Raw genomic sequence first — 18,148 nt, 5'->3', positions numbered from 1 at the left:
CAAGAGCCCCTCACCTTCATCAAGGAACCTCTCTTGAGGGGGATCTTAGAGCTGAGATAGATATGTAAACTCATGATATACTAGTAGAGGGTAAGGTGTCCATTCGTGGATTTTCAGTGAAGAGTAAATTGTACATTTCTCGCCTGTTAGCCGAGGATGATATACTCATTTATCATTTATCATTTATCATTTATCAATTATCATTTATCATTTATCATTTATCATTTATCATTTATCATTTATCAGTTACCAGTGGACAGTGACGTGACCGTCTAGTTCCTCACTTATGTATCCATCGTTATTATACTGAACTCTAATATTTATATAATCTAATCTGATTATATTTCAGTAAAAAAGTACAAAGATAATTTTTTTTTTGTTTGTTCGTTTAAATATTCGTGGAAGCACTAAACACCTGTACCTAGAACTCGGCTTTCCTGAAGCGATACTTAGTAGAGTTTTTGAGTCTCGAGCCACAAAGGGTCATAAGAATTATTCAACCAGTTTACTGTGAAGGCTTTTGCTTACCATTAACAGTGACATATATATATACATTCTCATAAAAGAAAAAAATTCTCGACTCCCTCCTCAGCAGGCAGTGACAACTCTAACTTTAGCACCTTGTAAGTCACGTCTCAGGGTGTGGAAAAATTCATAGTAAACGAATGGAACAAGTGTGCCTCTAAATTTTATTTAAAATTGTAAAATTATTTAATAGCGTAAAAAAGAGTTTCGGTCCTATACTTAAATTGGAGTTTCTGAATAAATTTTTTTTGTATTTTGGTTTTTCGATGAGAAAGACAGCTGACAGGAGAGCTTCATGTGGGATCGTCAAAGCAATGAATTCCTTAAAGCCGCCTTACAGACTGAGCTATTTGCTATTCTTATTTCACTCAAGTTTGCAGAAGCTTTAACTAAAAACAATTTAATTATCACTGACTCCACATATTCATTAGCTGCCCTAAATAGCCTAAGATCGAAATATGACATGCTTTTAAGCCATATACATATATCACATACATCAATATGCCATATATAATTATAAGTATTACTGACGGGGGAAGAATTAAAAGGGGCATTTAAGGTGTCCCGCGCGCGGAGCAAAAAAAAATTCGAAAATATATGAAAACTGAGTTATTGTTACCAAAAAATAGCTGAACTTTCTGGCTACACGCTGGTATAATTATTATCCTTGTACGATGTTTCTAAAAGGAATTACAGCCATTTATAACAGGCATGGTGACAGCGCTGACGCAACATGTCGCGTAAGAAGCGCTGACTCAGCTTTGTTGACGTTTTTGTTGCGTTTCCCCCCGTGTTATTTTGATCGTTTTCGTACATCTTTATGTCTAATATAATACAAATTCACCATCTGAGATCATGCCAGAGTGGGCGGAGATAATATGGTCAAGGAACCAATCGGGAACCCCTGGGAATAGTGCATAAAATGGCCGACACCTCCAGCCAACAAAATATTCCATACCCACGCTAATATCAATTATAAGGCTTATTTATCTATCACAATTGATCTATTATGATATAATGCAATATAATAATAGCATATAAACATAAAAAGTACACCTCAAAAAAAAATATATAGCATAATATGACGCCCCAAGGAATAAATTTCTATCGATATTTCCCCTGAAGGTGAAGAGAGGGTCCGCCCTCTCTCATCAGTGATGAGAGAAAACGTATTTACAATGGTTAACTGTAATAAACACTCGTAGGCCGCGGAAAAAGTGTAAAATAAAGCGAATTTTTCGGGGAAAAAAATTATTTCCCGGGCAGCGGGGGTGCCGCGCGCTTCGGCCTATATCTCGAAAGTAAGTTATTTACCTATTTATGGATCCCCTATCCTTATTTATGAATGAATTGACTTGATTTTCACAACAAACATAGAAGAATGATTGCTTTACAAACTGTCAGAAGCGTTTCTGAAGTATCCCAAATATTTTCAGATTTGTGTGGGCAACAAGACCGACATCTTCCAAAATGTCAAAAAAGTTATGAAACTTTATTTTTTTTAGCATGAAGATAAGATTTATTATATAATTGCGGTCTTACATATGATGGAATTAGAAGTGTTCTATCAGCAGAAAATGTCAAAACCACTTTTCCAAGTACCACTGAGTACTTGAGTACTGCCAAATGTAATTTTTCGTAAATTTTGCATATTTCATTTCCTTTTTGGCCGATATTTTTGAAACTTCAGCACAGGAGGTGTTATATAAGCTTCTAATAGTACACCAAAAATGAATGTAATCGGTTCATAAATAAAGACGTCCAATTTTTTTTTCCCACTGGCACCTTAAAAAAATGTGGATTCCTTCTCATATAGGTCTCTGTGAAGAAGCGGGGCCAGGAGCTATGAATCGACCTGTACAACCAAGCAAATAATAATAATTATATATAATCTTTAATTCAACAAGGACATGATACAGTTTATACAGACTACAGCTGATATACTGTATAGAAAGCGTCTGGTTATGCAGAGCATTTCCCGCATCCCCCAGGATGCGACTCACACCAGTCGGCTAACACCCAGGTAACTACTTACTGATAGGTGATGAGGGACATCACCTGTGTTAAGGAAACACTTCGAAATATTTCCACCCGTACCAAGGATCAAACCACGGACCTCGATGTGTGAGCTGAGTGCGCTACCATCCAAGATATGGGGATGTTCAGCTCCTGTGCCTTAGCTCAAGAGTCCCCTTTCCTCTCGCCGACGCCAAGGAACCTCCCTTGATAGAAAAAATGAAGAGAAATTACCCGTTTTATTTCAGTTCTGGAATAAAACTCTACGAAAACAATCATTAGTGCTCCCTAAACCCGTGAAAAACTTAAAACGCTACAAAAAAATGACGCTAGTTTCTAACTATTTCTCAATTTTCTCCTCTCATTTGTAATCAATAAAAATTCTCTTCATTCGTATAAGAAAATATGTTACATTATTTAGGAAAGTCAAATTTCCATAGTTCTTTTGGAGCTACGACACAAGGACAGCAAAGGAGTGAGGTAACGTTGCGCAAACTGGTACCTATATAGTCAATAACGACAATCCAATGCTTCTAGGTTATTATTATTATTACTATTATTGCAGTCATTACTATCATTTCTAGTTATTGTCATTACTAAGTTATTATTGCTAAGATATTATCATTATTGAGTTAATATCATTACAAGGCGACTGAAGCAACAACAGTCATGTCCGTATAATTAATTGCATACGCTGTTAGGAAGGTGATAAGATAGTGTACTCAGAACAACGGGAGATCAAGGCAATAGCGGAATTGGTGGTGGTAGTGTTGGTAGTGGTTGTGGTAGTATTGGTGATGGTAGTGATATTGGTTGCGGAACTGGTGGTGGTTGTGCCGATAGCGGTAGCAGTGGTTATGGTGGGGGGTGATAGTGGTGGTGATATAAGCTGTGTTAGTGGTGGCTATAGTGTTGGTGGTGGTTGTGGCCATGATGGCTCTAGTGGTGGGAGTGGTGGTGGTGATAGTGGTGGCAAAAGGGGTGATAGTGGTGGTGTTAGTGGTATACCGAACATAGATAAGGCTGGGCTCTCTACACACGTACAAACATTACTGTGGGGATGTAGCAGTAGTGTATCTTCAGAAGCGGCTTACCATGGATCACCTGCAGCGTCAGTCCAGCGAGTACCTCATCAGTCAGAGTATGTCAATAACATTCAGCCGATCTGGCCTTCCATGAGCACTCTGTATTGTATTACTGTGTAAATTCATGGATTCAACTGTATTTTTTTTTTTGTCTTAGTAAAGTATATTCCTAAAGACGCCTCTCGCCCACATGCTTGACTTTATGCAAGGCATCTGAATATCTGGCTAATTTTATCTTACATTCATGAGTTTGTATGCTTGGGAATGTCTCTACAATCTCATGATACATGAAGTATATACAAACATAACATCATTCAGTCTCTCAGTTTATTCCAATGTGTCACTTACAACGAAAAATTTTCAGTATTCAAGACAGAGTAACAGGCGCATATAAGTTAAGCTCAGTGTGAGTCGTGCTGTAAATATATACAGTTTATGGGTAGTATGTAGACTCCAGGTTCTGATTACAAAGTGACAGATTTTAGAGATCACTGGTCATCGTGTGGCGTCCTCAAATCCTGATTAAGTGTTGGTGTCCCGTGGCTCGGTTGAAAACGCTCTCACCTCACACAATGAGTGTCCGTGGTTCAGTCCCCAACATGGGAGGAAACATTGGGCACGTTTCCTTACACCTGCTGTCCCTGTTTACCTAGCAGTAAGTAAGTATCTGGGTGTTAGCCTACTGGTGTGAGTCACATCCTGGAGGACAAGATTGAAGGACTCCATGGTAATAGACAGACAGTCCTCGATGACGCACTGACTTTCTTGGGTTACCGTGGGTGGTTAACCCTCGGGGTTAAAAATCCCAACAAATTTTATCTTATCTTATATCAGCTGGCAATGTTGTAACCCATGAGTAAGTCGAGTGAAAGACTGATCTACACTTTACTGAAAGACTATAAAAAAAGTTGACTGACAAGCGCATTACCCATACCAGTGAAACCAAAGACTCAGACAAAAAAAAAAAAACGTATCGTTCTAAGGAGAACTTTTTTCAAGTCAAAGACTTGATAACGATCTTCTTCAGGTGAAACTTCGTCACCAGGAATACTACCTGGAGTCTGGGGCTGAAGGAAGAGGCTGAAGGAAGAGGCTGAAGGAAGAGGCTGAAGTCAGTGGATGTATTATTTAAGAGTAATTTGTGGTGTAAATGTAATGAAAAGAGCTTGGAATGAAGAAATGATAAGACTGTGGGGTTACGAGAGGTGTTATTCAGAAGCGAGAGGATGATTGCTGGGGTGATCTGGGTATTTAGAGAAGATGGAGCTGAATTAGATGACCAAGAAAATGTATGAATCCGGAGCTGATTCATTAAGGGATAGGGTTCGTCTCGGGAAGGGCTGGAGGGAGGGTGTGAAGGTTTTAAGTGGTAGGGACTTGAGCACCCAACAAGCTTGTGTTAGCATATTAGATCGGGGTAAGTAGAGACAAGTAGCTTTAATGATCTGGATAATAAGCAAGATAACATTTATGAAAGACTTAGGACAAACCGGTTAACCAGATATGAGTTCTGGAGATTGGAAGTACCGGGTCTTAATCATGAACGATGGTGTGGGTATGTTACAGTACGGAGGATTAATTGAATTGTGACATTTACACACTTCTGAAAAGACAGCTATTGCATGAATGATGGTAAGTGATTCCTTTTCAGAGTCACCTAACTTGGTGGGAGACTGCCGATGTGGTAACAAAAATATTCATTTCGTGACTCATGAAATCGTAATGACACGATTGCAAACAAACCATACCACGGGCGGGATTTGAACCCGCGGTCAGAGAGTCTCAAAACTCCAGACCGTCGCATTAGCCACTGGGCCAGCGACGGTCTGGAGTTTTGAGACTCTGACCGCGGGTTCAAATCCCGCCCGTGGTATGGTTTAATATTCATTTGTTATCAGTAAAAACTGGATACTTGAGCAATGTTTATAAGATTTGTGGCATCTTATTTTCGCAGATGTACTGTCCATCTCTATACTCTCCGGAACGTACACACAGGTATATAGTGTTCAAACAAGTGACCATAAGGATGACCGCATAATTTGCAGGTTTATAACATGTGTGATCATTTATTTGCTAGCTTCAGTAACCTGTTCATTACATATCGCGTGCTGAGATAACGATAATATCCAATTAGACTACTAGAGTATGTTACTGTCGGAAGACGATGATATCACAGCGAATTCGGACGACACACACTCACCTGTTACCTGATTAGTTGTCATCATCTGATTATCAACATTTACCTTCTGTCCGATAATTTTCCAAATCAATATTTATCTAACTCACTTGTCTCCTCGTCATCCAGACACATTTGCTGCTGGATTATCCAGATTCTCAGCTTTGTCGCATCCACACTCGCCTAACACCTTCCAACGTACGTGCCGCTTGTATTGCTAAAATGAAACATTCATCTCCCTTTATGTCGACACATATTTGAATAATTGAATTACAAGCCAGACAAAGACGGGGAATGCAGTCCCCTTCCGACGCAAAAGTATTTATGTACACACGTTATCATGCTGGATGGAGGTCAAGGGGCGCAATGAAGGCTTTGTCACTCTTGTTTTTTTTTTACTTTATGTAATATGATTATAATTTTAACAAGCATTAGAGTGCGGAATGTCTTACTAATTAGTTTTTCTTAAAGTGTTTCAGATGTTTATGATAATAGATGTGAGGCATATATATATATATATATATATATATATATATATATATATATATATATATATATATATATATATATATATATATATATATATATATATATATATATATATATATATATATATATATATATATATATATATATATATATATATATATATATATATATATATATATATATATATATATATATATATATATATATGCAATAAGATCACAGTAAACAGGTGATTTCAGAATATGCAAACGAACACTGTGAAAGAATAGAGAAATTCCAAGCGCTTTCGTGACTACTCACATTATCAAGGAACAATGAAAGTAATGCATCAAAGGAAGGCATACAAAAGGGTCTAGCCCACACCTCACTATCACATCCCACAACAAAGTAACACCTGACGCGCGACTCATAAGAAAGGGAACACTGCAGCAGGCCCGCTGGCCCAACTACCTGGATGCTACCTGGAGGTTATTCCGGGGATCAACGCCCCCTCGGCCCGGTCCATGACCAGGCCTCCCGATGGATCAGGGCCTGATCAATTAGGCTGTTACTGCTGGCCGCACGCAGTCCAACGTACGAGCCACAGCCCGGCTGATCCGGCACTGACTTTAGGTATCTGTCCAGCTCTCTCTTGAAGGCAGCCAGGGGTTTATTGGCAATTCCCCTAATGCTTGATGGGAGGCTGTCGAACAGTCTTGGATCCAGGACACTTACGATGTTTTCCCTTAGTGTACCAATGGCGCCCCTACTTTTTATTGGGGGCATTTTGCATCGCCTGCCCAGTCTTTTACTTTCGTAGGGAGTGATTTCTGTGTGCAGATTTGGGACCATTCCTTCCAAGATTTTCCAAGTATAGATTATGATATATCTCTCCCTCCTGCGTTCCATTGAGTACAAGTCAAGTGCTTCCAAGCGTTCCCAGTAGTTAAGGTGCTTGACAGAACTTATGCGTGCAGTAGAGGATCTCTGTACACTCTCTAGATCTGCGATTTCACCTGCTTTGAATGGAGATGTTAATGTACGGCAGTATTCCAGCCTAGAGAGAACAAGTGATTTGAAAAGGATCATCATTGGCTTGGCATCTCTCGTTTTGAACGTTCTCATTATCCATCCTATCATTTTCTTTGCACTTGCGATCGTGGCACTGTTGTGATCCTTGAAAGTGAGATCCTCAGACATTACTACTCCCAGGTCCCTTACATTACTTTTCCGCTCTATTGTATAGCCAGAGTCTGTAGTATACTCTGTTCTAGTTATTATCTCCTCCAGTTTTCCATAACGGAGTAGTTGGAATTTGTCCTCATTGAACATCATATTGTTTACCGTTGCCCACTGGAAAACTTTGTTTATATCTTCTTGGAGGTTAACCGCGTCCTCAGCAGATGACAGCCTCATACAGATCCTAGTATCATCCGCAAAGGATGATACGGTGTTGTGATGTATATCTCTGTCTATGTCTGATATGAGGATAAGGAATAAGATGGGGGCGAGTACTGTGCCTTGTGGAACAGAGCTCTTCACTATGGCAGCCTCCGATTTAACTCTATTGACCACTACTCTTTGTGTTCGATTTGTTAGGAAGTTGAAGATCCATCTCCCCACTTTCCCAGTTATTCCTTTAGCACGTATTTTTATGGGCTATTACACCATGATCGCATTTGTCAAATGCTTTTGCAAAGTCTGTGTATATTACATCTGCATTCTGATTTTCTTCCAGTGCATCCAAGGCCATATCATAGTGATCCAGTAGTTGTGAGAGGCAGGAGCGACCTGCCCTGAACCCATGTTGCCCTGGATTGTGCAGATTTTGGGAATCCAGATGATTTGCAATCCTGCTTCTTAGCACTCTTTCAAAGATTTTTATGATGTGAGACGTCAGAGTTATTGGTCTATAGTTCTTAGCTAATGCTTTGCTGCCACCTTTATGAAGTGGGGCTATACCCCTTGTTTTAAGTGACTGTGGAATTTCACCCATGTCCAAGCTCCTCCTCCATAGTGTACTTAGGGCACGCGAGAGGGGTTTCTTGCAGTTCTTAATGAAAACAGAGTTCCACGAGTCTGGGCCCGGGGCTGAGTGCATAGGCATGTTGTCAATGTTTTTTTCGAAATCTATCGGAGTTAGGGTAATGTCGGAAATCTGGCATACATTTATGGAGCTTTGAGGCTTATTCATGAAGAAATCATTTGGGTCGTCGATCCTCAGACCGATTAGTGGTTCACTAAACACAGAGTCGTACTGGGATTTCAATATTTCACTCATTTCCTTGTTGTCATCTGTGTAAGTCCCATCCTGTCTGAGTAAGGGCCCGATACTAGATGTGGTATTTGCCATGTTTTTGGCATATGAAAAGAAATGTTTTGAATTTCTTTCAATTTCACTAATAGCTTTAAGCTCCTCCTGTCTCTTCTGGTTCCTGTAAGAGTCATTTAACTTAAGTTCGATAGTTTCCACTTCCGTGGTCAGCGCCTCCTTTCGTGTATCAGATATTCTAGCACTCCTGAGGAGCTCAGTGACTCTTCGTCGTCTTCTGTAGAGGGAGCGTCTTTCTCTCTCCAGTTTACTCCTGCTCTTCTTCTTTCTTAGGGGAATATGCCTAGAACATGCTTCGGCTGCCAGGAAGTTGATCCTTTCAAGGCACTGGTTTGGATCCATGTCATTTAAGACAACTTCCCAACATGTTTCGTTTAGGACATGGTTTACCTGGTCCCAGTTGATGTTCTTGTTGTTGAAGTTGTATTTTGTGAAGACACCTTCACAGGTACAAGCATTCTGCTGATCAGGAACCCTATGCATGTACGTCTGGACTTCGATTAGGTTGTGATCGGAATTAGTTGTTTTTGATATTCTTATGTCTCTTATCAGGTCCTCATTATTTGTGAAGATAAGGTCAAGTGTGTTTCCTAGTCTTGTTGGCTCCACTATCTGCTGGCTTAAGGTGTGATTTTCGCAGAGTCTTTGTAGCTCATGTGTGTGTGACCTTTCATCTGCGCTACCTCTGGGGATTGTTTCAGCTATAACATTATTTGCTACATTCTTCCATTTTGTATGCCTTAGGTTGAAATCACCAAGCAATAAGATGTTTGGGGATGGAGCTGGAAGGTTTTCCAAACAGTAATCAATTTTCAGTAGCTGTCCTTAGGTTGAAATCACCAAGCAGTAAGATGTTTGGGGATGGAGCTGGAAGGTTTTCCAAACAGTAATCAATTTTCAGTAGCTGTTCCTTGAACTGTTGTGAGGTTGCACCTGGTGGTTTATATACAACCACAGGTCCTTCACACAACCCACCAACAAACTATTCTACCCAAGAATTAAGAATTTTAAAATTTATTGTTTGTCCAATGTATTATTAAATTCTTCCCAAATTCTGTTAATTATAAATGGATCTAATTTATATAAACCAAAGGAAATATTCATATTATTGTCAAAACTGCTTTTTATGAAACAAGATTCAATTATATTCCTGTCGACCATGGACTTGCTTGATACTACTTTCTCAACTTTTTGAAAATCAATTGGATGGTTAAAATCTCTTGCATGAATAAATAGAGCATTGGAATCTTGTCCAGTTCTAATGCTATATTTATGTTGTTTTAATCTTAGTTCGAGACTTTTACCAGTTTGACCGTAATAAACTTTATCGCAAATTTTACAAGGAATCTGATAGACACATCCGTCAGCATTTTGGGGGGAATTCTTTATCAAAAGTATTTTTACTGTATCAACAGAGAAATTCCAAGTGCTTTCGTGACTACTCACATTATCAAGGAACAATGATAATGTTCCTTGATAATGTGAGTAGTCACGAAACGCTTGGAATTTCTCTATTCTTTCACAGTGGTTGTTTTGCATTTTCTGAAATGACCTGTTTACTGTGATCTTATTGCATATATATATATATATATATATATATATATATATATATATATATATATATATATATATATATATATATATATATATATATATATATATTTACATTACAAAAGATTTAAGAGATACTTTGTTGATATAAAGATGGCATATACAGTACATGAGATGTGAGAGATACATGTCTAGTACATATTGTTACGTGTTTTTTACTGATTATAATGCGAAAATCCCATCCAGCTCTTCAGAACTGGGGTGTGTGCCAAAATACAGCAGGCATTACCCCTCTGAACAGCCGCACTGAGTCGCTGGAACAGAAAACTAGCTGCCCTGGGATCCCTAGCTCCTTAAGGAACTTAGATGCACTCTTTTCCCATGAGCCAAGGATCTCTGAGCCTATGGGAACAAACATAAATGATGGGCAAGTTCTCCATATTTTCTAGACTTTTGGGACTCCCTGAAGCTGGCGGCTGTCCCTCCTTCCTCCCTGGTGTATCGGAGATAAGTATCAGCCAAGGTAGATGCACATGTGTAGTCCCACACCACTTGCTTACCGTCTGTCCAGGCTTGAAGTGTGATACCATCTGGACGCTTCTGGTTGCCATCAGATCTGCATAGTTGGGGTGGCTCCCTTACTGCTGGGCATCCGGCTGTTGTGAGGCTCCTCTTGATAATGTTATTAACCTCCTCATGTCTTGCAATCTTTCCCACTGATTTACGGCACACAAGACCATGGTACCCGAATCGGTCTGCTGCTTAACTGCCACAAATACACCTGTGTTCGGCGAGAATAGGGGCGGCAAGTCGAAGGGCAACACCAATGCGGATGGTCTGTGGGTCGAGCCGTGTGCCAAGGCTGGAGTTGGGAACAGCCAACAGAAAGTCCACTGTATGAGGAGCTCTCACTGCCAGGAGGCGGGCTCTATCCTTCCCTGACACACTCTGAAGCATTGTTGAGGCTATTTTCTCAACTATCTGGCCATCCCAGTGCGACTGTTTGTAGTTGTTGGGGGGAGCAGGTCTGGTTTCAGAACCCGTTAGATTATCCCAGATCATGGCTCCGTCAATGAACTTTTGGTCCTGGACTCCAATCTTGACCCTAAGATGTTCAGGGAGAATTGCTTCTACAAACCCTCTGGATGCAACGCATGAGGACAGAAAAGCAGGTAGCGCAATCTGTGATGACTTGTGGACACCAAGTGGAAGTGTAGCTTGGTTCCACTGCCCGTCTTCTAGACTAAGGTTAAATACTTTCGTAAAAATCTGCCTCAGGATGTTGTCATATTCGTGCAGTATAGGGTTATCATATGAAGGTGCACATCTTAGGAAATATGTCAACCTGGGCAGACTCAAGCACTTTGTGAGAAGGTACAAGGCATCGTGGGTGTCAAGATTGTTGTTCCATTCTCCTCAACTCTTCCAATTTCTTACTGAGAATTGTGTCAATGGCATCACTTCCCAGAGGTGCTCCATGCAAGACGCTATTTGTAGGGGCAATGACTGCTGCTCCTGGTAGTTTAGATCTCACTGCATTTATCACTTGTTGACTGACTGAGATGATTTCACATTTGGATGGATTCAGGATGAAACCCATTTCCTGTCCCTGTGTCATTACCTGTGTAAGATCATCTAGGAGGGACTCCTTTGCTCCTGCTACTGTTCCATCATCCAGGAACCAGATGTTTAGCTCACTGGTCAGTCTGACTGTGATTTTCCTAACCGCTGTACAGAAGAGAAATGGGTGTCCAGCAAGGGTGTCCTTGCTGGACACCCTCTGATGATGTGATTTCATGCTCTCCAAACAAGAGCATTGATTCCTTGCTATATCCAGCTGAAACAAAGGGGAAGAGACCAGGGAAATGTTCTTGTACCGCTGCTAATACCACATCTCTTTTCAGGAGATTAAATGCATTCTTGAAGTCTAATTTTACTACTGCATTGTCCTCAGGCAGGTTGTTGATATACGCCCTTGTTGCATGAACCGCTGCTTCACTTCCTTGAGAGACACCAAAGTCAAGCTGGTTTGGTTGAAGTATCATGACCGCCTCTGCGTGAATGCTCCAGACAGCAGCTTTGGAAACGAGGCGGCGAAAAGTGTTGCCTACTGCAATAGGCCTAACTCCTCCATCCTTCTTTTTAAGTGCACAAAGTGTTGTACCAAAAAAGAAAGGTTTAATTTCGTCAGGAATCAGACCAGCCAAGGAATTGTTGACGAACCTTGTGATCTCTGAAAGCAGTGTCTCTGCAATCTCCTCAATAACTGGATTAACCATTTCCTTTAAATGTTGTGGCCTTATTCCAGTGTAACCCCCAGCAGAGCCAGATGGGAACGACATTATTGCTTTGTAAATGTCCGAGTTCCATAGTGGGGACAGAGGTGTTGGAATATATATATATATATATATATATATATATATATACATACATACATATATATATATATATATATATATATATATATATATATATATATATATATATACATACATACATATATATATGTCGTGCCGAATAGGCAGAACTTGCCATATTGGCTTAAATAGCAACGCTCATCTTCCCATATAAGACAAGCGAAAATTTGTGTATGCAATAATTTCACCAAAATCATTCTGAACCTAACGAAGAAAATATATTTCACTGTGTTTGTTTAGTATTAAATTATTGTAAACAAATCTAAAATATATTTAGTTGGGTTAGGCTAAAATAAATTGTTCTTCTTATAATAAGGTTAGGTAAGTTTTCTAAGATTCTTTTGGAGCAAAATTAAAAATTTTTACGTTAACATTAATGAAAAAAATAAATCTTTAAACGTATAAGAGAAAGTTTTAGAAAGGACTTAATTTTAAATGAGTTCTTGCTAATTGACCAGTTTTACATATTCGGCACGACATATATATATATATATATATATACCACTTGTTTGTGGGCACGATAATATATATATATATATATATATATATATATATATATATATATATATATATATATATATATTATCGTGCCCACAAACAAGTGTTATTGATCAATAACAACACTAGTCGCAGTGTTGTTATTGATCAATACCACTTGTTCGTGGGCATGATAATATAAAATACTGCTCGTTGTACTCGTACACCAAACAGGGACTAGAATGAAATTAGCCTAGAGTCACCCACACCAACGTATGTCTTGGGTAGTGAGTACAACATTCAGTTCTGCTGGGTGCACTACTCTTTAATAAGGATTGCTTGGTACCATGAGGGAGGCCAAAGCATCATGGGTTCGAGTCCTTGGCTAGTTGCAGTGTTATATTATATATATAATATAACTCTGTGGGGTGGGGGATAAATTAATTGTAGATTTTATTTTTTTTTTTTTTGTGGGGGGGAGGATGGGAGTAAAAGTTCAAATTCAAATTCAAAGTTTATTCTCTATAAGGATTACAATGCTGAGTTTACAGAATTTGGCTATTGTGTGGTTTACATGTAGTAAAATAATGATTACAGAGTGTACCACTAGAACACCTAGCATGGCTAGGCATTTCGGGCAGACTTAGTTTAATTCTTAATTTTAAAATATTACAAATTATGAGGTAAGTTGGTATTATGGCTAAGTGACTAAATACTAGTTTGTGAGTTTAGCAATGTGAATGCTTTTGTTTTGGCACAGTACATAGTTTCAGTATTGGAGTATCACAGGATTCATTATTTTAAGATTGAGATTAATATTTCTGTTTATGGTCAAATGAGTGAGTGTAAAAAGGATGTTCGTGGAAATTATTTTTTGTTGTTGTAGTTACTAGGTTGTGTGTGAGCGCATGGAGGGTGTGTGTTTATTTAAGAAGATCGGTTGTGGGAGCAATAAGTTCAGTTTTCCAAACTATCATACATGTTTGACCAGCAGTGGACTCCAACTGGAGGATGATACTCCGTGATGAGTCTAACATGTGTCGTGGAGCTGCCTTGCAGGAGTCTTAGTTTAGGTCCCTGAAGACGGTTCTGCCAGCCTCACATAGGCTACTGAAGTTACTCTGTATATGTATGCCTCGAGGTAGACAGTCGGCACGATAGTCAACTATAGGCTATTTTTCTTACCTATTCTTTGAGGTGATCTCCTTCTCATTGGAAAGGAAGTCAGAGTAAGTGAAAAGGGGGTATAATTGAAAACCACTGCATTAGCGAAACGCTGTAAAGCGAAGCAGTGTAAAGTGGGGCCTGCCGGTACCTAAAATAGATTTTAAAATAATAGATTAGACAGAATGAAGAATAAAAGTCACAATACGGTGCTCTGGCTGGAATATGCTTTGAAGAAAACACAATATAAAAAAATTTCGGCTTGTTCTGGTTGCTCCTATTTTTTTTTTTTTTGGTCGCTACTGGCATTGCTGCCACTGCTGCTGGTGACTAGTACAAAAGCTACTGCTGCTTCCAACTGCTCCTGGTTCTTCTACTGTTGTTGTTGTTGTTGTTGTTGTTGTTGCTGTTGCTGTTGTTGCTGTTGTTGCTGTTGTTGCTGTTGTTGCTGTTGTTGCTGTTGTTGCTGTTGTTGTTGTTGTTGTTGTTGTTGTTGTTGTTGTTGTTGTTGTTGTTGTTGTTGTTGTTGTTGTTGTTGTTGTTGTTGTTGTTGTTGTTGTTGCTGTTGCTGTTGCTGCTGCTGCTATTCTTCGTGTAGGAAGGCAGCGTGTCTTAGCAATTAGCGGACGGACGATTAAGTCTTCGACAATCCTTGCACCGAGTAACCCTCACAGGTTTATGCTTTACATAATATAAAAATATTGTTGGACTGCTGTTGCTGCTGCTTTTTACCGTTGCTCCTTCTGTCTTCTGCTGCTAATTCTATTGCAGATATTGCTGCTGCTTTAGTTTCAGCAGCTACTGCTGACTGCTGTTGTTACTGTTGTTGCTGATAGCTGCTGTTATCGCTGATAATACTTTTACCACTACTGCTGGCTGCTGTTGTTGCTGCTGGACTGGCCATGGAGCAGTACTTCACAACTACAAGTACAAAACACGTTCATTAATACACTGTTGTTTCACAACTTTCTCTTGTCAAACATTTCACGTTATCGTTTTTTACCTTTATTCTATACGTTAAGAAAATTAAAAAAAACTCATCTATTTTTCAAGTATTTGCTGGCAAAAGTTTGTCGTCATCAGCGATAAGATACCCGGTGTATAAGATTAAGTACGTATCTATACTTGAAAACAGTCATTCCTGTTGTGCCCTGAAGTACACCATCCAGAAAGAGCAGAACTTCACGAAAGAATAGAGAACACCAAGGAATAGAACGTCCTCAAAATGGGTGAGTGGGACTGAATTTCATTTAACTATGTTCTATCTTTGATTGTATAGGCGTTTCATATTAAAACAGTTTTTAACTTTATAATTTATATGCAAATATCTGACCAAATTTTGTCTAGGTGGAGGATCGTCTAGTACATTCTCAGCCTTACTAGAACGGAGCATAATGAATTTTACCTATGTTGCAGCAGATTTCTGCAGAGACGACCTTAGTTGTAACGAGGAAAACGAATGTGAGACAAGCTAGGAACGTTGCCTTAGATAATTATAAAATATAATTAGCTTAACGAGTATTATTATTATAATCAAAAAGAAGCGCTAAGCCACAAGGGCTATACAGCAGCTTAACGAGTAGCCTTTTGCGTCTTCAAGAAGGGAGAACTCGGATCTATGCTAGGGGACAAGTAGTGGTCAAGTAAAAAAAATTAGAACCTTTCTCTCAAATAGGTTGTTGTCTACCGGGGCCTGGAGATAAAGATCATTCTGTCGTTAGAGGTTCTTGTTTGCCCCGGGGTTTAAATAATTAATTTCCTTGTCTTCAATGGAGGGGGCGGTCCTTGAGCGAGTACAAATGACTCTGCGTCTTTCTCCATTCCCACACGTTTTTTGAGCCCAACAAGGAATGATACTCTGTATCAGGGCTAATGATGGGACAAATACAAGGATTGTGAGAGAGTCATATAGCAGCCGAAGGACCAGAAGATTGTATTTCCTCTAACGCAATTTTTTCAAGTCTCAGATCCTGACCCTAATTAATTATTATTATAATCATGGGGAAGCACTAAACCCGTAAGATTATACAGCGCCTGTGGGGGGGAGGGAAGGTACTCAGGCTTAATTCAGGAAACTGGAGCACAGGTCCAATTCCCTAGATAAAGAGCTCTTCACCAGCGTCAAGGAACCTCCCTTGAGGGGTGGCCCTAATCAAGGTCACCCTAGTCAAGGTCATACTCGTCTTGAAATTATTTTATATGCAACTTCACTTAAATGTTTGTGTGAAAAAAACAATAACACGGGCGGGGATGGAACCCGCGATCAGAGAGTCTCAAAACTCCACACCGTCGCGTTAGCCACTGGACCAGCTAGCCACAATAAGATTCTTATTGTTGCTAGCTGGTTTGTTTGCAATCGTGTCATTACGATTTCGAGAGAAATGTTTGTGTGAATTGTCAACGTAAAAAATATTGTCATAAAGAGCATTTTGTCAGATTTCTAGGCGACAAATCTTCTCCGTTTCGTGAAGAGGATGATTCTTTGCGTCTGTTTTAAACCGTTCACCTTAGCGAGACACATTTTTTTTTACACAGGGTTTTATAAGGTTAGGTTTAGGGTTTTTAACTTTATTTACAAGCCAAGAGCTGCTACCTACATGAGCTCATTTGAAAGCCTTTTTATTGTTAAAAGATATACAGATAAGGAGCAGGATGAAGTTGGAGCCATCTGTGCGCCAGGGATTTCATTTGGTCAACTGACTTTATTTCAATGATGTCGTTATGCTGTGCGAACATGTTCCAGACACGAGTCATCCTGGGAATAATTGATCTCATGTGAAGTGATGTTCTGGAGAAGGTTACAGTCAAGGTGAAGTTGCTGCTTGCTGCCCGTCTTGTTGTGTAGAAGCTTACTTCTTGCTGTCGTCGGAGTGGAGCCAAGTGTGGTACCTTGACAATGTTGGCCTTGTACATAATAGTAAACCAACCATGTCTGATTGCAGTTAGTGCAAGAGTAAGGCGTCGTCTTGACCTGCCAAGGATATCGAAATGGCTGACAAAATGCCATTGGATTTCGGAAGATTTCTAATATCTTTCTTTATATGAAAAATTTCTTTAATTAACTCTGTGTTTTTTAATATTATGTGAATAAACAAGTATCACCAGCTGTTATAAAACTCTGAATAACTTTTTATTTTAATCTATGCCAGGTTTATTTTAAACGTATAAAACAGTTTTTGGAAAATATAAAGTTAATATAAATTATCATAGGTCCGAGGTTCCTAGAACCACCCTGCTGGACTCATGTAAATATCTTCTATAAAGAATAAAAAACAGACGATTTATTCAAATGGATTAGGCACGAACCTTCCACCTTGAAGGGTGTCCATGCACAGATAAAACAAAGAGCTCTCGAGTCTCCGTAGCTGCAGCTCTACTGACACAGGTGGATTACGGTGGTGGTTCCCTCTGTAACCTTGAAATAAAAACTTTTTAGTGAAGTGTTGCTTATACACTAAATTCTCTGTTTTATATCGTGTTTGATTTATATTGGCTCTAATTTTTCAGGCCTCTGTAAAGCCACACTTTAATATAGTACGTGTCTTCAGAGTCACTTCACGGTGTAGTTTGCCTTCACTGTATAATACTATATGACTATATATCTATCATTTTTCAGTATCTATATTTAGTAAATCCACCTTATAATGCAAAATAACCACAGAGGGAGTTGAATGATAGCTCTAGGTTTTCGTGTTCCAATCAACACATCATCAGGAGATTACAATGTTGCAGAAATGAGTAGGAAGTCCATGCAGATTCTTTCAGGGAAATGACTATCCAGATTCTAGAGCTATCATTCAACTCCCCCTGTGGTTATTTTGCATCTTTTATCGCTCGTTCGCGATTATTGCATAATCTTACGTTTGGAAGATCACATCATTGTACACTATATTTCTGATTAACGAAGTTTTATGTTGCAATGAGTTTAAATTCTTTA

The 18,148-nt window shown here is 39.2% G+C and overlaps 1 protein-coding gene across 2 annotated transcripts in view; it reads left to right on the top strand.

The window, feature by feature from the left end:
- The first annotated feature begins 3,463 nt into the window (after window positions 1-3,463).
- LOC128689111 (uncharacterized) overlaps window positions 3,464-18,148 on the top strand; it is a 39,586-nt gene continuing 24,901 nt past the window's right edge. The window contains exon 1 of one of the 2 annotated variants that reach the window (XM_053777231.2): window positions 3,464-3,682. In XM_053777231.2, the coding sequence (XP_053633206.1) occupies window positions 3,637-3,682 (46 nt within the window). In that variant the 5' untranslated portion in view covers window positions 3,464-3,636. Of the gene's footprint in view, window positions 3,683-15,288; window positions 15,441-18,148 lie in introns of those variants that run through there. The other variant, XM_053777232.1, reaches the window with a different exon arrangement.

This window comes from Cherax quadricarinatus, chromosome 21, assembly GCF_038502225.1.
Source record: "Cherax quadricarinatus isolate ZL_2023a chromosome 21, ASM3850222v1, whole genome shotgun sequence".
Taxonomy (NCBI): domain Eukaryota; kingdom Metazoa; phylum Arthropoda; class Malacostraca; order Decapoda; family Parastacidae; genus Cherax; species Cherax quadricarinatus.
This window is presented reverse-complemented; position numbering and strand designations above follow the sequence as displayed.